Consider the following 24,743-nt stretch of genomic DNA (forward strand, 5'->3'; position numbering starts at 1 on the left):
GGATGGTAAAATTGAGTACAGCAAATGATACATCTGAAGTGGGTAAAGTAACGGTACTAAAATCGAGGCAGTGAATTAAATTAGCCAATGTTATATTTTTAAGACATAATATTTATAAGATTAATATTTACCATAATGTGATTTTAATGGCATCCAAATTTAACTATTCTAATTTTCAAAGGGGCAATATTAATCAGATGTTTTTTACGTCACTCAATATTTACTGCTTTCACTTTTAACCACATTAATTGTTTTACTGCTTTCATTTTTACCACAATCTATGTTTTACTGCATTCATATTTACCACATTCATTATTTCAATTAATTTTGATCACTTTGAGCCTTCATAGGCTGGAGGGTAGTAGGTCAAACGGGTGGTTGCTGGGGTGGGATGGGTCTTTACTGATGCTGGCAGTAATAATAATCCCATTAATCCATTTGATCGCTTTGGGTGAAGACAGTCTGTCTCAGATGAGCGGCTGAGCTCCAAAATGATGCGTGCGCAGTGGAAGCAGGGCAGAGCGTCTTTTTTTTTTTTTTTTTTTTTTTTTAAGGGCAGACTGTTTGGTCTGCGACGCCCGCTAAGAAACAGCTTCCAGTTCAGCTATATGCATATATTCTAGTATTACAAATATCTGAGCTTCTGACATTCATGCTGGATAATCTCTGTGAGTCTGTTTTATTCCCATGGCAGTCACTGTCGATCAAAAAAAGTTTAGTAAACAGAACCACTTTGAACCTAGAGTGACAACACACACACAGCAGTGTAGTTGTGTAGAAACACAATTACTGCCGCTTTAAAAAGTCTGTACATCCTTTTGGTTGTTTCTGTCAGGGATGTGAAATTTTTGCAGTTCAAATGAAAATTTGAACATTGAGGGACTTGACCAGGACACCTGTGATGGCTCCAGAGATGTTATTGACTTCTGCTATTAGGTATTGTACAGGCTCTGAGGTCCATCGGGCTGGTGCTTGTCCCTGGATACAGTAAAGTGAAGTGGATGAGATTGTATGACTCCCCCTGGATGTCACCCCAGTCCATCACAGGTTACATTTGCAGCCACTGCTGGTACCCCTTTACAGTTTGATACTGGGATAACGGATAAAGTGTCTTGTACAAGGATGCAGATGGGAAGTCTGAAGCACAGGCCTCGTTAAAATTACATTGTTAAAAAAAAACACGCAGAAGCCTGTTTTTTTTTTTTTATTAAAGGCATTTGAGAAATACTGTAAATGTTTTGTTTTTTTGTGTGTGTGTGTGCATCTCAAGATCTCCACCACTGTTGCCTCTTTAATGTGCATTATCCTTTTTATTCATGTTTTTTGAACTTACTCATCATTTCATCACTTGTCTATTGCAAGTTGATGAAGTCTGTGTTAAGTGGTAAATGGACTGCATTTCAAGCCCCCCCCCCCCCCCCCCACACACACACACACACACACAAAAAGTGCGCACCAGAGGGTACCTGCCTCTGAGCGTGCGTAATAAATTGGGTGCGCTCCTAGAAAGCTCCTGTATTTAGGCTACACCATTGTAAAAGACTAAGAGTAAATAGTGATGACAGTATTTTTTTAATTATTATTTGAACGTATAGACCCTCGGTCAAGTGATCTCCTGCATACCACAAAACCAAACCAACAACTGATCTGAGAAACGACACGAGACAGTAGATTAACCCCACATAAACCTTTCATGTAGATGTACAGTGGTCCCTCGTTTATCGCGGGAGTTACGTTCTTAAAAAAAAAGCCCGCAATAGGCGAAATCCGTGAAGTAGTCAGCGTTATTTTTTACAATTACAACCCCTGGCAAAATTTATGGAATCACCGGCCTCGGAGGATGTTCATTCAGTCGTTTAATTTTGTAGAAAAAAGCAGATCACAGACATGACACAAAACTAAAGTCATTTCAAATGGCAACTTTCTGGCTTTAAGAAACACTATAAGAAATCAGGAAAAAAAATTGTGGCAGTCAGTAACGGTTACTTTTTTAGACCAAGCAGAGGGGAAAAAATATGGAATCACTCAATTCTGAGGAAAAAATTATGGAATCATGAAAAACAAAAGAACGCTCCAACACATCACTAGTATTTTGTTGCACCACCTCTGGCTTTTATAACAGCTTGCAGTCTCTGAGGCATGGACTTAATGAGTGACAAACAGTACTCTTCATCAGTCTGGCTCCAACTTTCTCTGATTGCTGTTGCCAGATCAGCTTTGCAGGTTGGAGCCTTGTCATGGACCATTTTCTTCAACTTCCACCAAAGATTTTCAATTGGATTAAGATCCGGACTATTTGCAGGCCATGACATTGACCCTATGTGTCTTTTTGCAAGGAATGTTTTCACAGTTTTTGCTCTATAGCAAAGCTATAGCAAGCTGCATTATCATCTTGAAAAATGATTTCATCATCCCCAAACATCCTTTCAATTGATGGGATAAGAAAAGTGTCCAAAATATCAACGTAAACCTGTGCATTTATTGATGATGTAATGACAGCCATCTCCCCAGTCCTTTACCTGACATGCAGCCCCATATTATCAATGACTGTGGAAATTTACATGTTCTCTTCAGGCAGTCATCTTTATAAATCTCATTGGAACGGCACCAAACAAAAGTTCCAGCATCATCACCTTGCCCAATGCAGATTCGAGATTCATCACTGAATATGACTTTCATCCAGTCATCCACAGTCCACGATTGCTTTTCCTTAGCCCATTGTAGCCCTTTGTTTTTTTTCTGTTTAGGTGTTAATGATGGCTTTCGTTTAGCTTTTCTGTATGTAAATCCCATTTCCTTTAGGCGGTTTCTTACAGTTCGGTCACAGACGTTGACTCCAGTTTCCTCCCATTCTTTCCTTATTTGTTGTGCATTTTCGATTTTTGAGTCATATTGCTTTAAGTTTTCTGTCTTGACGCTTTGATGTCTTCCTTGGTCTACCAGTATGTTTGCCTTTAACAACCTTCCCATGTTGTTTGTATTTGGTCCAGAGTTTAACACACAGCTGACTGTGAACAACCAACATCTTTTATATAGCACTTTTCCATCTGAATCAGAAGCTCAAAGTGTTTTACAATGATGCCTCGCATTCACACAGACACACTTACACACCAGTGTTAGGGTGCTGCCATGCAAGATGCTCATTACACACCGGGAGCAACTTTGGGATTAAGGAAATGCCCTAGGGCCCATAGTGATTTTCCAGTCAGGGTGGGATTTGGTGTCAAGCCCAAAGTTTAACCACTAGACTATCACCTCCACAGAGCACTTCAGAGTATCTCTTTAAATAGGATTTAAGATTCCAACAAATGGTGTTACACTTATAAAATCTTCTGAATGTGTAATTCTAATTTGTCAAACTTTGAGTATAAATGTCTGCTTGTAGAACCAGTGCCTTATCTATATTATAATAGCCAAGTGGCGTGTGTGTGTGTGTGTGTGTGTGTGTGTGTGTGTGTGTGTGTGGCTTCGATCACACAGAAACTGGGGAGAGCTGACATTTGCCGCTTGGTAGGCTTATGTATTTTGGGTCGAGGATGAATGCTGTGAAAATGGAAAGTTGTTAGGGCAAATAACTTGGGAGAAATTAGCAATTTTATCTAACCAGTAAACATTGGGTGTTGTGCTGCAATGCGTCATGGGACTTTGGGGTTTGAAATGTTATTGTGGTTCATGTTAGTTTAACAGTGGTGTCAGTGTTGTTGCTATATTGTGTTTTTATAGTTAAGTTGATTTGGTTCGTTAATGTAGTTTTGTTGCTGGTATCATAAGTGAGAAGTGTATTGCGTTTGTCTTCCACCACCGTCTCTGTTTGTCTAAAATTAGAAGCACTTGCTTGCGGCAGAATGCGGAAAAGTCAAAAAGCTCTGTGTGCGTGGGTGTGTAACTTTGATCATGGAGAAACAGAGCACAGCTGACATTTGCCGTTTGGTATGCTTATGTATTTTGGGTCAAGGATGAACCCCGCCAAAACGGAACATTGATGGGACGATTTTTTTTTTTCAGAAGCTACGAATATTAGCTAACGTTGTTAACTACATTCTGGACTCTCATACCATTTCAGAATGGGGCGGTAAATCATCTTTGTATTAAAAGCATGAGTGCATGCATGCTTTTGTTTAGTAAGTACATAATATAATTATAAAGACATTAAAAATGCATGGATGATACAAGGTGAAAACACTTATTTCCATTGTGGTCCATTTAAAAATCAAATGACAAAATGGAAGTTAAAATAATAATAGTACAGTTAATAATAGTGTGTATATGATAACAAGAACCTAAACAATTTATAAATTCATTAGCACAGTGAATTAACATTAAAAATGACATGATTAACAGGAAATAAAAGGGTTCTTCTAAAAATTGCTGAGGTCTAAGGTTCTAAAAACATTCTGGAATGGCACACCATTTCAGCTCATTATAGAAACTTTGCATAATTTATTACCAACCTTGGAAAAATGTCAGCTACCTATTTGACAAACACTACCCAATCTAGAGCCTGTGGATCCCCACGCTAGTTGTGTTTAAAAGCAAGAGGAGAAAAATTTAAAGAATGAAACCAAGGCTTCTGGTGCACAAATTTGTCTGTCCTCAAGTCTGGTTCCTTCTTAAGAATCATCCCAGAAAGATTCATGTTACCACAAGCAATCTTATATGAAAATATAGGAACATTGAACTGTATAGACTTCACATCATTGTGGAAGGAGGCCCCAATTAATGCCCAACAATTAAAGTTTTGTTGTCCAGAACCTTACAAGGCATCAGCTAGGAACGTGATATTGTCCACTTTTAAGAAAGCACGTCCTCTCCATGACCGTAAGACTCATTCAAGGACAAAGCCATGATTTGAAAATCGTCAATAAAAGGCTGAACAAGAGTTTACAGTTGATCCCCTGATAAAGATTGAGCTTTTTGATGTCAATTTGATTGTTTGAAAGTGCACTTGACAAAATTTTCAGCCTTGAGTAATTGCAGTTTTGGTAATGGCCCAGTCACACGGCACACGATGATTCCTCAACGAAGGGAAAAAGTAAAAAAAAAAAGTTACAATTCGTTGAGAAAAGGTGGACTAAAGAGGTTTTATCACCGAACAGTCTTGCGAAGCAAGAGCGCAAAAGGGACGAAAGAGGAAATTAACAAAACCGAAGCTCACGATCTCGACGAAACACGCCTGGAGCCACAGCTGGAGCAGTGTGTGTCTGCATCTCTGCATTCCAGGACTCAGCGCTGGGACGGAGCTCATAGCGCCTGAGTCCTGGAGAAACTGCAAACAGAAGCTGTGAAGATCAGTGCGCACGTCAGTGGACCACCTGCTCTGGTTCCTTATCCAGAACAAAAGAGGGATCATCTCCATCATTATCAGAATCCACACTATCTGTCGACACGCTGTGGCGCTCCGTCTTCCTCCAATTTAAAAAAAACAAAACAAAAAGTGTGCTGTGGTCACTGCTGTATCACTGTATTATGTTCTAAGCCATATTTATTTATAACAGAAAACTGTCAAAATGGAGAATAAATGTAAGTGTAAAGCTTATCGAATATATCAGAGCAATAAATTAATCAGTGCATGTGAACGCGCGCATTGACTCACGTGCGGTTATTCCACCAGCTGATCACTGATCCGCAACGTGAATTCTGTCTTCCAGAACAGCTCTTTATATCATTTTGATTCATCTACCCATTGCCACATGTACAGGACTGGATTATCATTCCTACACTCAGATTGTTATATTTAATACAAAATAAGTGCACACAGCAGCTCCTGCTGCCGCTGATGCTGCATTCAAGTACCGTCGGAAATTACACATTTTTTGTTGTTTCAAATTCAACAGTTGCTTGTGGCAAAATAATTAATTATATCCACGCAAATGATTAATTCTGGCATATGTAAGGTGCCTGAGCCCATTGAAGCTGCCCCCCACACAGATAAAAAAAAAAATTCAAGCAAGCAGGCTGAGTTTGCCCTGTAATTTCTGACGGTACATGAAGCAGCAGCAGCCTCCGCGCTCACAAATCGGCTTCTGCACTGTGTGAAAATGTTCAGCTGCTCCAACGAAGTCAAATTAAACAATAACGTGAGAAAAACTAAAATGATTAAAAAATGTCAAGAACGACAGCAAAACGAGACAGGCGAATGAGGTTTTCGTTGCCCTTCGTTCAAATTTTTCAACAGTTTAAAAATCTGACGTAGCGCCAGCTGCAGGAACGAGGCTGCGCGAAGGTTAAACGATGTCAACAAAAGTCCAGATTTCTTGTTTCATCATCAGGGCTTCGTCACCCTTCATTAAGTGCCGTGTGACTGGGCCTTAAGGAGAAAACCTGAAAGCTATACTTTTTTTTTTTTTTTTTTACTTTCCAAAATGGACTGATTAGACAAATCAAATTCCCTGGCTTATTTCTCTGGAGATGTTAATCCGTAACATCCCACAGATCATTTATGATGCACTTTATATACGGTCAACATTAGCTCATGTGCTGCTAAGTGTGATCATGGTTTGATTTTTGTTTTTTTGTTTGTTTGTTTTTTCATCAAAAGAAGAAACTGAGGAATCCTTTTTTCCATGTTAGGCCAACAAGCTGTTGTGCTTTTTTTCCCCCTCTTCTAATTAAAGAGCAAACACTGCAGTTGAGTTGCTGCATCTGCTCTAAAATGACTGGCTGTTCAGAGTGACATGAGTTTGCCCTGATTCAGCGTCAGCATGTGTCTGTGATGAATACTTTCAGCTCCAGCTGCTTGAGTGCTAGAGGGATGATCATTTTGCAGGTGTGGCGAATTGTCTTCACATGGAACGGTCGCTGCTCATCTGGAACAGATTGCGCTGCAGTGGCACATTTAACCAAGGCCTCTACAGAATGTATCTAATTATAGTAGAGTTGTGGATTTAATATAGAATGGGGTTGATTTTGTTTTTTATCATTTATTTATTTTACTATACAAAAATCCCAGGTCATAAATATTTGTTTGTTTATTTATTTATTAGGTTTGTTTCATTTATTTGCATATTATTATATGATTAAGAATGCTTTATGATTACACTTTGGTTTCATAATGCTCAAACATTGTAATGGCATAAATAGGATAGCGTAAGCAGCTTTGCTGCTAAATAGTGATAATTTAAATATTCCAGCAGCCAGAATGCATGCAAAGAGACTTCATATTTCCCAACATACATATTGTTGACACTGATGTGATAACATAGATAAATATTGAAATTAAGGTGCTGATGTTCAAAGACATTTTCCATTGTCTGCCTTTGCAGTCAAATCATAACCAATTTTGGTTGTTGAGTTATTAAAAAAAATCATCTTAAACAAGTATATACAACTACAGAAGCCGACAGAGGGCTTCATATAATCTTTTTTTAATTCACCTTGTTATCCTGAGATAACGACATAATTAAAGATCTCGAGAAAACTACACTTTTATTCCGAGATCTCGAGAAAACATAATTATTCCGTGATCTCGAAAAAACAAAACAATTATTTCATGATCTCGAGGAAACTGAGATTTCTAGCAGAGCTCTTCTACGGAGGTGCCGCGGACTAATTTTGAAATTATCCCTTATTAAAAGACTTAATGCAATCTCTGCCTGTGTCAACCCCTGATCATAATATTGCCTTATTAGGTGATCGATTATTCCAGACATTCTAAAGACCAGCTTGCATCTATACAGAATGAGATATAGCCCTGAAGTCATTATACAAGCCTCTTGGCGTAGCCTACCTGAATGACCCATTTGTCAGCTGTTTACTCGAGATCATGAAATAATTGTTTTGTTTTCTCAAGATCACGGCATAATTGTTGTGTTTTCTCGAGATCTTGAATTGTTGTTTTCTCGAGATCCTGAATTAATTGTCGTTATCTCGGGATAACAGGGTGAATTAAAGTATTACAAAAAGGGCCTCTGTCGGCTTCCGTATACAACAACATCCCACTAAAATACATAAATACCAAAATTTATGCTATGCAAAATTTAAAATTAGTACAGACGTTAGGTTGATGTGTCTAATTTTTTTTCTTCTCAAATCTTTATTTCAGCAAGTACAATAACAAGCAGTAAATAAACAAAAATGGAAATCAATACAAAAGTGTAAAAAGGGTCCTATATATATATGTGTATATGTGTGTGTGCATATAATGTGGCAAGTGATGCTTACACCTCGTCTAAATGTGTGCACAGTGGGACACACCTGTCCAAATAAAAAGGTAAGAGCAAAACAGAAGTTGTCAGGTTCTGTTGACTGGGTGTCTTTGGTACTAGAGCTTTTTGGAAAATTCATGGGTGCTTCTGGAATGACGTTGTACCAAATGAGCAATGACTTAAAGGAGACTCAGATGAGAGATACAGTGCTACTGCTTGAGATGCTTCTAGAAAGAACAGCCATTAAGGACTATCTTATAATGCACGCCGATAAAGTGTACTCACCCACAGCCGGATCCAAGCGTGTCCTCATTCTATCAGACTGTGTGTGTGTGTGTGTGTGTGTGTGTGTGTGTGTGTGTGTGTGTGTGTGTGTGTGTGTGTGTGTGTGTGTGTGTGTGTGTGTGTGTGTGTGTGTGTGTGTGTGTGTGTGTGTGTGTGTGTGTGTGTGTGTGTGTGTGTGTGTGTGTTGTGAGAGATTTTGAATGACAAATCAGCAAAAAACAAAATGCTTGTTTGCCTCAGTGTTGCAGTGGTGTTCTGCCATAGGCAGACACCATCTCTGTATATTCGGTTGCGTGACTAAGAAAGTTTGTCCACACTATGGAAATCTCTGCTGTTCAGTAGAGCTTTACAGTTTAAGAAGTGGTGGTCATTTGTCATTGTTTTGAGCCACTTGGCTTTTATCATGCTTTGTCACATTTGATAAAATCTATTGGGCATGCAATTTTACTCAATGACTTCCTGAAAAGAAAATTAATATTTAAGTGTCTTTAGGAAAACTGTAGTTTGCTCAGACCCATTAGAGTATTGCCCAGCATTGAAACTGAATTCACATCAAAGCTCTGCTCTTACTGTGCAACTTCTGCTATTTCAGGATTAAAATGCTTCTATTGTGAAGCACATTTTGGGAAAAACTGATCTCTGTAATTGCATTACAAATGAATTTTCTCATGGCCAGCCGTAATGGGAACAAAAAAACAAAAATCTGAAAGGTTTCACAACAACTCCTATTTTGCTTCCATTATTTTTCCAGTTTGAAGGTGTATTTCTTGAACATTTCATGCCTGACAGCCTCCAGGTTTTATCCAATGGCCTGCTGGATGTAAACAATGATAGGGAAACCCTGTATTCAAGCAATCTGTTTCTAATTTTTACCCATCCATGACCCTTTTTGTCACTCTACCCACCCCAGGATCCATTCCTTGCAGAGATGCTGCAGAACAACAAGGATCAGATTGTGTGTTACCATGAACATGATTCTCTACTGGACCACAAAGAGGAGGAAGCCCTGAGTGAGGAGGACCGCAAGGCTGCCTGGGCTGAGTATGAGGCAGAGAAAAAGGTAAGCGACGTTTAAACGTGGGGGTGACATGATATTCACCACTCCATCTCAATTGGCTGTCCTCTCAGTAAAGATATCACATACTTATTTTTCATCAGGTTAGACATGCTGTTCATATCAAAAGTACTCTACTTCACAAACTCAGGGAAGCTACATACTTGCTCTGTTCCCATCAGTGTTTCTTCCTTTATTCTGCTTTTATGGCTTCCATGAATTCCATCCCCACCAGTTTTATCTCCTGTTCCTTTCTTTTTTGTAGGAGAACTCTATATAAAATAGTGGAATTTATTTGGAGGGGTGTATGGGTGGGTAAGAGCAGGAGTAGGTCCCCCCCCCCCCCCCTCCTGTGTAATCCCAAATGCTAATTCACTCTGATTATTTTTCCAACACACTCTCCCTTGTATGCCCTCTGAGTTCATTAAGCAACGTTTTCCTTCAGCCCCTCTGTGGTTAAGAAAACAGAGGGTTCTAATCACAGTAGCAGTATAATTGGTTGGGAGAATTTGAAGATTACTGTTGGATTTTTCATTACAATTCTTACAATCTTTGAAATTTATATGTATTAGAAAAAGTTGTGCTCATCCAAGTAATTGTTTACTTGAGTTTCCTCTCTTAGGCTGTGTTCATGTCACAAGACATGGGTGATTTCTGAGTTGGCCAGCTCTGCTTTTATTTGGTTTGACAGTGCCACTCAACCAAACATGGAATACATGGAAAGTGCTGGTAGTAATGCTAGCTAACCTCACATATGAAGTAGTTTTATATGTTTCAAATTGGAAAGCACTGTTGCTCTGTTGTTCATTTACTGGTAGGTTTTTAGGGTTTATGCTACATGATTCGTGGAATTGTCAAACAGAGTTGTCTCATGGGTGTTAGGAGTAGGAAAGGTTATTGGCATAGAGGTCACAGTTGAATTTGGTTGAACTTTGAGCACAAAGGAAAAATGGAAAATCTGATGGTTGTGTTCAGTGGGCTTTCTCTGAGGTTGGGAAACAGTGCTCTAGTCTCACTTAATGGAAGACGCAGCGCACCACTCAGCTCGTACCATGTGAAAGCAGTCTTAACATCTTCACGACTGAAGGTTTTCGTCATTGGAAAAGCTGTGTGTGCGTATCAGATTTGCAACTCAGGAAATGGTGAGAAATGGTGAGAACTTGATCAGCCTTCCAATATGAAACTGGACCCAGGTGCCTTTCGTCTAGCTGAACTCACTTCAGCTCAAGACAGAACTTAACAGTTTTTCTCATAAATGCACATTCCAGACGATAAGGCATTCACTTCTGGAACAAAGATGTCTTTCAGATCCTTGTTTGTCTCTGTACAAATATATTGAGATTGCAGAGCATCTCTGGATGCAAATCCAAGCATGGCTGCTTGATTAATATACTGTGCCCAGAGGTGAAGTGTGTGTCCATGTGTGCGTGTGCATTTGTGGTTGTTTTGAGATTTTTAACTTCTAAGGCCTGCACACCTGTCTGACGAGGTCCACACATCCTGACAGCCCACTCCCACCAGCATGCAGACACACAAGTTACTCCGAAATGCTGGATGGTTAGATTATAGGGCATGTGAAAACCATCTGCAGCAGAGGCTTAATTACGCACAAATATTAGCATCCCGCTGTCCTTTACTGGAACAGCACTGTTAACTTCAGGCCACTACTCAAACATGTTTTGTTCCAGATGACCGGCTCAGTAATGGGCCCGTAATGTGCTGCTTCTACAGAATGAAACCCATTAGTTTTGTCACGATTGTGCCCTGAGCATGAATTACATTACAAAAATCTGCCATTGTGAATAAAAAGTGACCTGTTGATTGTTATAGCTTCATATCCATTGTGGCTCTTAACACCCACTTAACTGATGCTTACTAATCTTGTTGGCTGCTGGTTGCTCTCTGCCCCTTTGTTGCTCACTCTGTCTTTCATCTTTCAGGGTCTGTCAGTAAGATCCAATTTACCATCCGCGTACTCCCATATGGACATGAGTGGAGCAACCTACTCCTTCAACATGGCAGCTTTGGCTTCCATGACCAACCAGCAGCTGGAGGTGAGTAATGAGCTCCACATGCCCCTCTCCTGCCTTCCACTCTTCATCCACCTCCCCCCATGGCATGGAGCCCCACATTCCACAAACCCCACTGCTAATTGTGACAACAGTCTGGTAGCAAGCAAGCCCAGTCCTGCCCCACTCCTCTGTCCCCTGTATTATTTGAACTCCATGTCTGGCTTGTAGCTATTTACAAGTGCATCCGGAAACTATTCACAGCGCTTCACTGTTTACACATTTTGTTATGTTACAGCCTTATTCCAAAATGGAGTAAATTATTTTTTTTTTTCCCCTCAAAATGTTACTGGCAACACCCCATAATGACAACATGAAAGGTGTTTTGGAAGAAATTTTTGCACACACCCTCAATACTTTGTTGGTGCACCTTTCCCAGCAGTCACAGCCTCAAGTCTTCTTGAATATGATGCCACAAGCTTGGTGCCCCCATCTTTGGGCAGTATTGCCCATTCCTCTTCATAGCACCTCTCAAACTCTATTAGGTTGGATGGGGAGTGTCGACCACAGCCATTTTCAGATTTCTCCAGAGATGTTCAGTCAGATTCAGGTCTAGGCTCTGGCTGGGCCACTCCTTTGATATCTTGGCTCTGTGCTCAGGGTCATTTTCTGCTGAAAGATGAACCGTCACCCCAGTCTGAGGTCAAGAGCGCTCTGGAGCAGGTTTTCATCCAGGATGTCTCTGTACATTGCTGCATTCATCTTTCCCTCAATCCTGACTCGTCTCCCAGTTCTTGTCGCTGAAAAACATCCCCAAACATGACGCCTGGCATTCATGCCAAAGAGTTTAATCTTTATCTCATCAGACCAGAGAATTTTGTTTCTCATGGTCTGAGAGTCCTTCAGATGCCTTTTACTCCAGGTGGGCTGCCATGTACCTTTTTTACTGAAGAGTGGGTTCCACCTGGCCACTCTACCATACAGGCCTGATTGGTGGATTGCTGCAGAGATGGTTGTCCTTCTGGAAGGTTCTCCTCTCTCCACAGAGGAATGTTGGAGATCTGGCAGAGTGACCATCGGGTTCTTGGTCACCTCCCTGACTAAGGCCCCTTTCCCTCGATTGCTCAGTTTAGATGGGTGGCCAGCTCTTGCGAGTGTCCTGGTGGATCCAAATGTCTATTTATGGATGATGGAGGCCACTGTGCTCATTGGGACAGGTGTGTGCCTTTACATATCTCATCCAATCAACTGAATTTACCCCAGGCATACTCCAGTTAAGCTATAGAAACATCTGAGGATGATCAGCGGAAACAGAATGCACCTAAGCTCAATTTTGAGCGATGGTCTAGTGGTTAAACTATTGGGCTTGAGACCAGAGGATCTTTGGTTCAAATCCCAGCCTGACCGGAAAATCACTAAGGGCTCTTGGGCATGGTCCTTAATCCCCCTAGTTGCTCCCGGTGTGTAGAGAGCACCTTGTGTGGCAGCACCCTGACATCGGGGTGAATGTGAGGCAATATTGTAAAGCGCTTTGACCGTCTGATGCAGATGGAAAAGCGCTATATAAATGCAGTCCATTTACCAAAAATCTCTTTTTTTCCTCACTGCCATTATGGAGTATTGTGTGTAGAATTTTGAGGGAAAATTAATTTAATTCATTTAGGAATAGGGCTCTAACATAACAAAATGTGTAAAAAGTGAAGTGCTGTACTTTCCTGTTGCACTATATGTATGTACAGTGCTAAATCTGATGATTGGTGGAGAAAAGCCCCTCCCACAAAACATTTTCTTCGTCATTGCCATCTTCATCTTCCTTTTAAAGACTGGGGAAAATGGGTTAAGGACAAAAGCCACTCTGTAGCCTTTCAAGCATCAAATTTTTAGTTTAGTTGTTCATCCTCCTTGAAAACATTATTGGTTGAATGTAATGGGCCTTTCACACTGAATGTGTTGGAAGCGTCAAAGGTGTCAAGAATCGCTCTGAAAAGCATTATTTTCAATGAGATGCATTGCTTTTTAGAGGCGTCAGAAGCGTTGCGTCAAAAGCCAAGTTAAAGCGACGCTTGTGACGGGAGTGCGCATTGCCGCTTGTCGGCAGGCTGACGCAGTCAAAGTTCAACCCAATCCAACTTTCGTCCCTCTGAGCTGTGACGCAGCTTCGCGGTGTCCAATAGGAACGACGCATCGGGCCAAAACACGGAAGACTAGTGGCAGAAACCACTGATCTGTACAAAACAGAAACTTGTGACAGGACTGCTCATTTATAGAGCAGTTTTCTGAAGAAAAATCCTTGGAAATGTTTTTTGTTGTTGTTGTTTACCTCAAAATTTCTAATTACTGTTAAAAAAAAGTTTAGAACACTTTTTTATATAGTCATTTCAACTTCTAATTACATCAAAATATGTAATTGCCTTTAATGTTATCAGGACAGAGTCATTTCTATAATATGAATTTGAGGACAATAAGTGCAGAGCTTCTACCTGTGCAAATGTCTTTTGACTTTGATTCGTGGACATTTTTAATGATCCGTTCATTTATTGTTAAAATAGAAAATGAAACCGCTTTTTAAAAAATAATAAAATAGTTGCTGCTGAAAGAGCCTTTTATTTAGAAGCAGGTGATGTTATGCTGGATTCTTGGGACCAGATGAAGGTCTCTTCTGCAGCTTTGAACTCTGGTGGTGTTGACGACACTTTTCTCCTATTTTGAAGAGCAGAGATGTTTTCTTTTGGTTGGACGTCATGGTGTTCAGCTCATCAGTGGAAGTTTTTGAAGTGCATCTGTGTTTAGGTTGTCTGCACAGCAAATGTTCCTGATTGGGACAAATAAAAAATGTCTTAAAATATAAAGAAACACTAAACAGTTTATATATATATATATATATATATATATATATATATATATATATATATATATAGATATATAAAAAAAAAAGGGAAACAAATCGATGGGGGAAAAAAAATGCCCGAAAAAAAAAAGTTATTGAGTTGAGCTTTTGTAGTCTCCGAAAAAGCTGTAACTTTATTTGATAAAGATAAAAGACAGAACCATTTACAAATTAAAGCGTTCACTCAGATCAACTGTGCTAAAAGGCAAGCTAACATTAGCCGATCATTAAACCTTCACAGCAGTGCAGTAAACATTTTTTATTTTTACATTATTCTCACCTCAATAAAGCTGCAGAACTAAACTCTTTTGGGCAAACTGGGACTTCGCATATATCCAAAAAGTGGGAGATTTTAGACTGAGTAGGTTTGCTCCACCCCCCCAGCTGCCTGCCTCGGTCTGCCCAGGAATGATGCCTGAAGGCCGGCTTCTCCGTGCGGGTCGGCCCGCTGTCGCGGTTCAGTCGAAGTCGTCGGTCCTCTCTCGGTTGGCGTCACTCCAAAAAGTAGCTGAAAAAAGCTTCTCCCAGCAGGATGATGGGAGAATCGTTCTACTGCTGTTTTTTAAAGCTTTTTTTTTGTGGTTCAGGCGACGCAAATTCAGGATGGCGATTGCTGAACTTTTTTCAGGTTGTGGTAACAGCCAGAGTGTTATGTAGCAATCTCCACCCCCCTTGCTGCTTCCAAAGCGAAGCGTCTGATGTCATGACGCGTTGGGAAGCTTTGACGTATCGCGCTGAAGCGTTCAGTGTGAAAGGCCCATAACTATTATAGAGACTGCATGTTGAAGCAGACAACAATCATGTTTCATTTTATAGTTGATCTAACTCCTGGAGTTGCCCTCGTGTGCATTATTGTTTCAAATGAAACATAGCACTTTTTACATATTGCTAGTATCTTATTGATGTTGAATTATTTTGTCAGTAGTGTGGCCTAAGCAGTGGGTCACCCCTTTGAGTCTAGTCTGCTAGAGCAGGGGTGGCCAAGTTCGGTCCTCGAGAGCCACATTCCTGACACTCTTAGTTGTCTCCCTGCTCCAACACACCTGAATCCAATGAAAGGCTCATTAAAAGTCTGCTAACGAGTCTTTCATTGGATTCAGGTGTGTTGGAGCAGGGAGACAACTAAGAGTGTCAGGAATGTGGCTCTCGAGGACCGAACTTGGCCACCCCTGTGCTAGAGGTTTCTTCCTCAAATCATCAGAGGGAGTTTTTCTTTACCACTGTCACCTTTGTGCTTGCTCTGGGGGTTGGTAAAGTTAGACCTTACTTATGTGAAGTGCCTTGAGGCAACTTTGTTGTGATTTGGCGCTATATAAATGAAAATCAATTGAGAATTGAATTGAAATTATTCCTTTCATTAGTTCAGAATTGTGCTCCTTTAAAACACATTCTGATTTTAAAAGGATTATTGCGAAGTCTTACTGGAAATACAGAATTTGAGTTCTCAGTGTTATTGTTGGATGCAGTAAATCTGGGATTCAAAAGAGCACACAATTGTCCAAAACAATTTGAAGGATGTGGTCGCAGCCATATCCTGATCTTATGAAATAACAGCCAAATCATTTGCAAGCTTTTGCCAGTGTCATGTCCAGCTGACTCTGAGCAACATTATCACTCCTTTGGAGTCATATCTCTGTAGTGAATGTGTGAAATAAAATAAGTGACTCACTTACTTTCATCTTGTCACAAAATGTACACTTTCATTTGTGGTCAGGATCTTATAAACCAAGGACGGCAGAAAGTTCTGGAAGCCACAAATGCACTGAAGACTTTACCACGGGACTCGCTGGAAGATATTATTGCCAAAGTGGTGAGTGCAAACACAGTTTATGGAAAAAGGTGATTCAGTTAGCCTCCTGCAGTGAGCTGTGCACAGAAACTAATTTGGGTGCTCATTGTAGAGCGTTCTTTTTCCATAGTGTGTGGCATGTTGATTTTGGAAAAGGATTTAGTTCAGGTGGTTCACTCCTCTGTTACTGGAGTGGACCAGGATGGGATGTGAGTGAAGGTGGATGTGTTGTGGTGAGCATGTCCAATTGTGTCTTCTCTCTGCAGTGGGTGGAGAATCCGTCACTGACAGAGAACCAGGTGCAGTCGATGGCTTTGGGACGTCAGGCCGGTTTGGAACTGGAGCTGAAGCGCAGGGAAGCAGTTTATCGAGATGTTCTCACCCGGCAGCAAACGGTAAATATTTTGCTTTGTGCAGTTTCCACTGACAAAATCATACATTTTTAAGTGGCAAGAGTACAGAGTTGACTTATAGATCTTGATTGGTTCCTAAAAACCCTAAAGTCCAAGAATATCTCTTATCCAAATCCTTAAAGTGTAGGTGACACCAAAAAATGGGCACAAGTAATCACTAAAAATGATGAAATGTTGCTGTTTTAAAAAATACTGAACAATAGAAGTCAATAAGTGTGCAGGTGACTGATAAACAGCAGCTGTCTGAAGCCTGCGCTCTATTTCAGCTCTCAGCTGCAGCCCTATTGTTGCTACATCATCACCAGAACAGGACCTGCTGATTCAGGCCCAAATCAATTGTAAATACAGCGAAGGTCGAGCTGTTTTCAAACTTTTTTTTTTTTTTTTTTAAGTCCAGTCTGAAGGTAATTTTGAAGAAGCTGTGGGGAACACAGCCTTATGGTTTTGAGCCGTATTTAGACCACAATGAGGGAGACGAAACCTCTGAGGAGAACCTGCAGTCTCACAACAGTGACGATATTGGCAGAGTTCAAAACACAAAATGGTGATTATAAAATAAATAAATAGCCTGATGCAGACAATTTCAGCATATGGGTGGACATGATAAACTGTTTTTTTCTTTCCAGCTCTTTGGTCTAATCAACTAATTAAAAAATAGTTTTACTATCTGTGACATCAGGAAAAAAAAGTGATGAAGTGTGGATTTTTTTTTTTTTTTTTTTTTTTTTACTGAGAAACAGGTACATTAAAATCTGAAAAATGTTGAGGGACTGAAAATATTAGCTATTTTTAAAATAAATGTTTCCTTCTTGAATACCGTGTGTGTACTGTACGTTAGTAGCATAACACGTTATTATTAAATATTAAAGTCATTCACACAAGGAGTAAATAATATAGTCTTACCTGTCCGTTTCGCTGAGATCGTCTTTAGTCTGGTGAAAACGTCTGAAAATAATTTAATTCGTTGTCCTGGCTGAAGAAAAGTCCATGATGGGTCGAGTCTCTGCTGTATTGATTTGGGAGCAGCACGGTCAGCTACAGGTGTAATCCGTTAATTGTGTCTGGCTGATGGATCGAGTCTCTGCTGTGAATGGATCCTCTTGTTCTTCCGCGGGCACTGCCTTTGTGCCGCAAGTTGAAAGACTCCCAGTCCCTCATCTGCTCATAACGTCGCAGTCTGCACACAACAAAATTATCCCATGATCCACAAAACAATAAAATAAAATGTGTAAATGCTCAGTTTTGCCTCCGTGTCAAGTGGAGAAGCTGCAGACACCGTGCGTGTGTGCTCATCAATATAAGTGTTCCACCTACCAATCAAAAGGATTCTGCTGGTGAGAATTATCCGTTCTGACGCGTCTAAAAAAAAAAGCGTGCATCACCGACCCGAACCACTCGGTGGAAACGGGGTTGTCAGTAGCCTGTAAAAATCCATAAATTAATGGGACTATTAAGATAATAGCTCCAGCACTGATGTCACTTCCTCTTTCTTTTCCAATGTTGGGACTCGCTGGGAAGTTCCTGGTTTTTAGTGGTGCGCAGTTCAAAATCCAAATATTTATCTCTTCAGTAACTGCGCACCAGGAAAGGATAAATTTCGGACTGTTTAGTTTTAGTCTTAAATACTCACAAAAAAAAAAAAAACTAATTACATATCGTGTCACCTGCACTTTAAATATTGGCACATTCTTCTCAGTGCATTGTGTCCCTCAGCTTATGATGCACAAACGTGCACTAGCTACTGTTCATGCTTTAACCTCCCAAAGTTGCACACGATCATTGCAGTGGTGTACACTGAGTCGCTTCAATGCACCAAGATCTGTGCCCCTAGACGCCAGAGCTGGCCTGTCCCGCTTACACGATTTTGGCCTGATCCAGGTCAGATCTCCAACTGGGTTGTGGATAATCAGTACTGGTAACTCCTTCTGTGTACTACCGCCTCCAGTCAGCAGGTGGCGATTGAGAGTGGTTTCTGTAGCCCATCAGTGCATGAGCAAAATGTAGACTACAAGCTAACAAAGGATTAAAGTAAGAATGAATTGCAGCAGTAAGGTGACATATTCTGCCAACGCAACCAGACCGATGACCAAATTGAGACATGTTAGCAGCATCAGTGAGGAAAAATTATTTTTTCTCCCTAAATTGATGTATGAATGTCCAACACAGCAAGTCACTCAGAATTTTTTTTCTTCTTCTTGCACAAATCAACTCAGATTGACACAGACCAGCTGTGTTTGCCTTTTATGTTAACAAAATGCCAAAGCAACAGTTTTTGGTGTGATTAAAGCCCCTTTCACACTGGGCCCACTTCAAGTTGCGTTGTGCGGGGTCATGATGACGCCACGTGGATGCAACCTAGTGCTGAGACGATGTAGCTCAACGCCACAACACCGTGAAGGATGCAAAGGACGGAGTGAATCGCACGCCAAAAATTAAACAGGTTTAATTTTTTTCTGTGTCATGCACAGGACACAGAAAGGAAGTGATTTCAACGCAAGTCAGGGCAAAGCAACGGTACTCAACGTAACTGGAAGCCACACCCTCACAATACAATGTTACCCGATGCCAATTCATGATTCCTGCTGTGTTCCATTGTTCCTGAAGTACAAATCACGCAGGATTGTTTTTATACTGTGTACACAATGCTGTAAAAACTACATGCTCAGAGAGCACAGCAAAAAAAATGCTCAGCCTGGCTGCTGCTGCAGCTCCTCACTCTTAAATTCTCTCACAACTGTGTTTAAATAAAGTCCTGCTCAGAGACTGATTGCCAGAGACAGGACATGTCTACATCCAGTAAAAGGTCCGGACATCTCCAGTCCACTCAGACGATTCGTTCATGCATGCACATGTGAACACTTAAAAGGAAAAAACTGGCTGGCTGCAGGCAGTTCCTCGCTCTCCCCTCAAACTCTCTCTCATAATTGTGTTAAATAAAGGACAAAAAAAGGGCATAAGTCCTGCTCACAGACTGATTGCCTGAGACTGGACATGTCCACATCAATTATGACTCCGGACATGTCCACATCAAGTATAACTCCAGACATCTCCAGACGGTTCATTCGCGCACGCACAGTCAAATGAAGAAAGATAAACTATAACAGAAATCAGAGCGCAGCCCTGCACAATAACAAATATAAACTAGAGAGAAATCAGAGTGCACAGTCTGGCTGCAGCCATACTGCCTGTAGATCCTCCTCTGCGTTCTCACCTCCTCTCCACCCCCGTGCTGCGCGCACCTGACGCAGACATTCCTGCATCGTCATAATGCCACATGAAGCAACTCGAAGCAGGCCCGGTTTGAAAGGGGCTGAAAAGAAATCAGCCCTGGTACAGTTTGGACAACAGAAAAGTGAACTGACAGACTGGTGAATGACAGCAGTTGCTACACAGAATAGAGATACTTGGCTGCGTTGTTTAATTGGCTGTGAGAAGTAAAAAGACTATTTTTATGTAATGGATTAAGAAGTTTTCTCTAACTCTGCTCGTCTTTCTCTGCACAGCTGATGATGTATGTGCAAAAGCTGATCACCAACAGGAAGGTCCAGGAGCAGCAGCTGGCTCTGGCAAACCAGGCCGGTTATCTTAACCAGCTAGCCATGCAGAACGGCATGTTGGGAAGCTCTGGACTCAGCCAAATGGACCTGCTGGGGCTTTACCAGCAGCTCCATGGTCTGGCTCCCCATCAAATCATGGGCAAGAACCCCGGGCCCTCCAAGAGCCTGTAGGTCAGGAGGACTCTTCTCCGCACCCCAATCAGGTAGTCTGCTCCAGTGGTCCGGTCCAAGGAAGGCCCCTTTTCTCTGCAACAAGTACACCATGTAGAACCAGAGTCTGCTCTAAGCAAACTGGTTCAGATGTTCCTGGTTGGACTTGGTGCACCAGTCAGAGATGGGGGGAGTTCTAGGCTGCTGTCCAGTGGGATCGACTCAGTCCTTTATTCTTTAGTTCACTGACAGAAAGTGGAATATAAAGTATAGATGACTGTGTGACTGGGGTTTAAAAACTATTTCAACAGGAAAAATGTATATACCGCCTTAATGTTATTCAAGTTCTATATCTTCATTTTACATGTAATTAAATAGTCAACTTTTACCCCCAGTGCTTCAAAGCATTGTGTTGTTTTCCCTTAAGGAGGATTATTTAAATTCAGTTTGTATACAATTTCAAAAGCCTAACTAGAATAAAGTGAGTGGGACCAGTGATATTGAGAAAAGGATTCTTTGACGTAGGAACGTCTTGATTTTGGCATCTATAGATTCTTACACCAATGTCTAGCAAGTGGATAGCTGTTGGTGCTGCAACACCCTGTTTGTTTTTTTTTTGTTTGTTTTTTTGAGATAGAAAAATGGCTGTCAGCAAAAACATTTAACAAAAAAAAGGCCTTATATGCATTTCCTAAAAAAAAGTAAATCTCTGTAAAGTTATTAAATTCGAGGTTTGTTGAATCTTTTTGTATTATGCTTTTAAGTGTTTACAGTAGTTGTCGCAAAACATTGTAATGCGTGTGAGGTTTAAATCTGCCTGCTGGTTCCTATGACCTTTTTGTAATATTCTCATTGTCATGTGTTGTCTAGAAAATAGCACTGCACATCCTGTTCATTGGTTCTTTTTAACTTGTGTTGCACCTGGATGAAAGACTCACACAAAGCTCATCAAGTCAACCAGGGATCAGTGGACCCAAATAACTTCCCTGTACTTGTCTTTCAGAAATGCAGAATACTGTTTGGACAAAAGTAAAAAGTCATGATTGTAGTCCTCTTGTAGCTGGTTGACTTGTGGTGGCTTTGTGACCCTGCAGTCTCACCAGGTGAGACCCAAACTGACTGTAATTCTACTTTGGCACATTCACGCTTCTAGATACTGAAACTGATGTTGTTGTTTTCATGAGGAAAACATATATGTTTCTCATTAAGAGACTCCGCTTGTCTCTAGTTGGCTCCTGTGTTTGCACAATATGTATTTCATAAATGTAGATTTTTTTTTTCTTTTGCCCTTCTACAAATGTTAATAAATACAACATCACGATTTGCCATGACTCTTATCTGATATTATCTTGATAAGTATTTAATAAAACATTTAAAGAAGTGACCAAAAGGATGACAAACTTCTTTTTGTATCATTAAAGTTTTGCCTTTGAAGGTGGGGTACATAAGATCCCCTTGGTTTGTAAAAGTGGGTGGCACTTAATATTATTGTTAAACCTTTATTCATTCAGATTGTGTACTTGGAGCAATGGTTTTGTTTCATTTACAACCCCAATTCCAGTGAAGCTGGGACATTGTGTAAAATGTAAATAAAAACAGAATACAATGGATGCTTGCAACACATCAAAAAAAACTTGGACAGCGGTATGTTTACCACTGTGTTACATCACCTTTCCTTCTAACAACACTCAATAAGCGTTTGGGAACTGAGGACACTAATTGTTGAAGCTTTGTAGGTGGAATTCTTTCCCATTCTTGCTTGATGTACGACTTCAGTTGTTCAACAGTCCGAGGTCTCCGTTCTCATATTTTGCTCCATAATGCACCACACATTTTCAATGGGCAACAGGTCTGGACTGCAGGCAGGGCAGTCTAGTAACTGCACTCTTTTACTACGAAGCCACGCTGTTGTAACACGTGCAGAATGTGGCTTGGCATTATCTTGCTGAAATAAGCAGGAACGTCCCTGAAAAAGACGTCGCTTGGATGGCAGCATGTGTTGCTCCAAAACCTGGATGTACCTTTCAGCATTGATGGTGCCATCACAGATGTGTAAGTTGCCCATGCTATGGGCACTAACACTCCCATACCATCACAGATGCTGGCTTTTGAACTTTGCGCTGGTAACAATCTAGATGGTATTTTCCCTCTTTTGTCGGGAGGACACGACGCCCATGATTTCCAAAAAACAATTTGAAGAGCTTCACTCGTTCATGTATTTGACATACATATTATGTAATGAGGCTAGAATGTTAAAAAAAAAATCTACTTTCTGAAATAACACAAAAATATTGAACTTTTTAAATTACTATTTTTTTAATGATATTTTTTTGACGTGCCTGCATTGCTTCATAGTAACCGCAGGTGTATTTTAACCAATGCTTCAGAATAGCTAGTCTAAATATCCCTGATATATAAGCACTGGGCCTAACAGCATAGGTGTGGTGGTTGAGTGGTTAGTTTGCTTGCTTCCAAAACAAGGTTCCTGGTTCAAAACCACCCATATCCATTCTACATGTAATGTGAAATTGTCAGAAAGGGCATCTGACACCAAATCAGCATGCAGATCCATACTGAACTGGGTGTGGCAACTCAAATTTTGAGTGCCCCCCCATACCCATAAAATCAGTTTGGCCACCATCATTCATTCCACCAAGTTTTGCTTAAATTGAATCAAAATTGAGTTTTCTTTACACACAGTTGGATGGACACACAGGGCCAAAAACAATTTTTGATAGCGTGCAACAATAAATATGACTTGATAACACCCCTGTTTAAGTGTTTTCTGTAAGGAAGGACAGCTGGTTTTAGCTCCATGTGTTTGCACCCTACACATTCCCAGATTCATAGGTGGTCTGTTAGAGAAGCAGGCAAATCTGTGTCCTTTTGAATTAAAATCAAGGAGCAGAAAGAACTGATTCCAGTGGTATTCCTGAAAGATTCAAATTCCAAATGTATTCTTTCACTCTGAGACATTTTTGAAATGCTGTTTTTGTTTTTCTTTAAATCCAGGTTGTAACAGTTTAAAGTCAAATTTCAAAGCAGCGAGGTGTTTGTGTGGGTGTGCATGACTGAATTTATAACAATGATTTGAAGGTATTATGCAATAATGATCCTTTCATTTCACAGCACTCATTTTTTTCAGACTTGATCTATTTAACATTATCAACACTATAATTCAGATTCTATTGCTCGTGGATTTCACACCCGCAGCACTAAGTTGCCTTCTTGTTCCACTCCCTTTTCCTTTCAATCTTTCATCTCTTTTTTTCTCCTCTGCCCGTATTGTTTTCTTTTCTGTGTGCCAGGGTTTTCCCCTGCATATCTTTGACTTTTCCATTCCCTTCCTCCCCCCAGGGGGGGAGCTTGCTCTCACATCTTGCAGATATCTGCCAATGGAGAAACACTACAACGCCTGCAGATGTTGAAACGTTGATCCTGTCCCCTTTTAGCCTCAGATTAGCACACCTCCAGGTTTGCAGCACATCCATGCTGGTTCACTGTGCAGCCGGCAGCTGTTACTGTCCATTGAAGCAGGCGCAGTTCAGACTGCTCTATAGTGGGATAACCAGCCACTGCCCGAAATCCATGCTGAAGTGTAAAGCCAATTAGGAGTCGGGATCCAGTTGCATAAGGAATCTGATTTTGTACGGTGGATGTAAGCTGGCTAAGACCTCATGGAGACACAGAGGGCCTGTGTGTATTACTGAACAAAAGGGTTAGGAGGGCAAGTTACTGTGAGATTGTTTAGATGTTCAGTAGGAAAGTATCTCTTTACCCAATTTGGTGTCTGGTTAAATCATTTGGATATAGCCAAATGTTAAGGCACTTTATAGGGCAGGCCTATATGATGTCTATTTTCCCCAACAGCAAATGTGATGATTGTGAGGACAAAATTTGCTTTTAACAGGAAGGAACTTCAAGCAGAAGCAGAATGTCGAGGGGGCCATCAGCTGAAACCTGTTTGGGCTTGCTTTTAGACAGCAGACTTTTATTCTTTGTAGGACTTTGAGGTGGGTAGGTGAGATAAGATAATTTATCCTCAGCTTTACCCTCTAAAATGCAATGAGTGAAAACATAAATGAAAGAATAAATGAGTACTTCCCTTTCAGTTTAACGCAGTAACTAAACTAATTCTATCATCGTATACCTCACAAGATAAAAAAAAAAACTTTAATGCTGCAGATCAATTTAGAAAAAAAAACCTGACGACAACCAAAAAACAAAAAATCAACTTTGCATATGCACTATCCCATAGACGTTTCTGCCACCTGCTGGATGATTGTGAGTGCAGGATTGATGATAGATTGGAAACAGGAGTGGCTGTCAACGGGATGGTTTCCATTACCCTCCAAATCACACAATTTGAAGTAGCAAATTAAGAATACACTTAATGGAAATGTGTATTAAACAACACCACAAATACATTTTTGTGCTCACATTAGGTTGTTTTTC

General features: G+C 40.6%; 1 protein-coding gene across 1 annotated transcript in view; it reads left to right on the forward strand.

Annotated features, from left to right (window-relative positions):
- atrx (ATRX chromatin remodeler) overlaps positions 1 to 21,612 on the forward strand; it is a 124,401-nt gene extending 102,789 nt beyond the window's left edge. Inside the window, exons 30-34 of the mRNA XM_034181272.1 lie at positions 9,340 to 9,489; positions 11,424 to 11,537; positions 16,094 to 16,189; positions 16,435 to 16,563; positions 20,085 to 21,612. Coding sequence (XP_034037163.1) covers positions 9,340 to 9,489; positions 11,424 to 11,537; positions 16,094 to 16,189; positions 16,435 to 16,563; positions 20,085 to 20,309 — 714 coding nt within the window. The 3' untranslated portion in view covers positions 20,310 to 21,612. The remainder of the gene's footprint in view (positions 1 to 9,339; positions 9,490 to 11,423; positions 11,538 to 16,093; positions 16,190 to 16,434; positions 16,564 to 20,084) is intronic.
- The last annotated feature ends 3,131 nt before the right edge of the window (positions 21,613 to 24,743 follow it).

Source organism: Thalassophryne amazonica, chromosome 11 (assembly GCF_902500255.1).
Source record: "Thalassophryne amazonica chromosome 11, fThaAma1.1, whole genome shotgun sequence".
NCBI classification, from domain to species: domain Eukaryota; kingdom Metazoa; phylum Chordata; class Actinopteri; order Batrachoidiformes; family Batrachoididae; genus Thalassophryne; species Thalassophryne amazonica.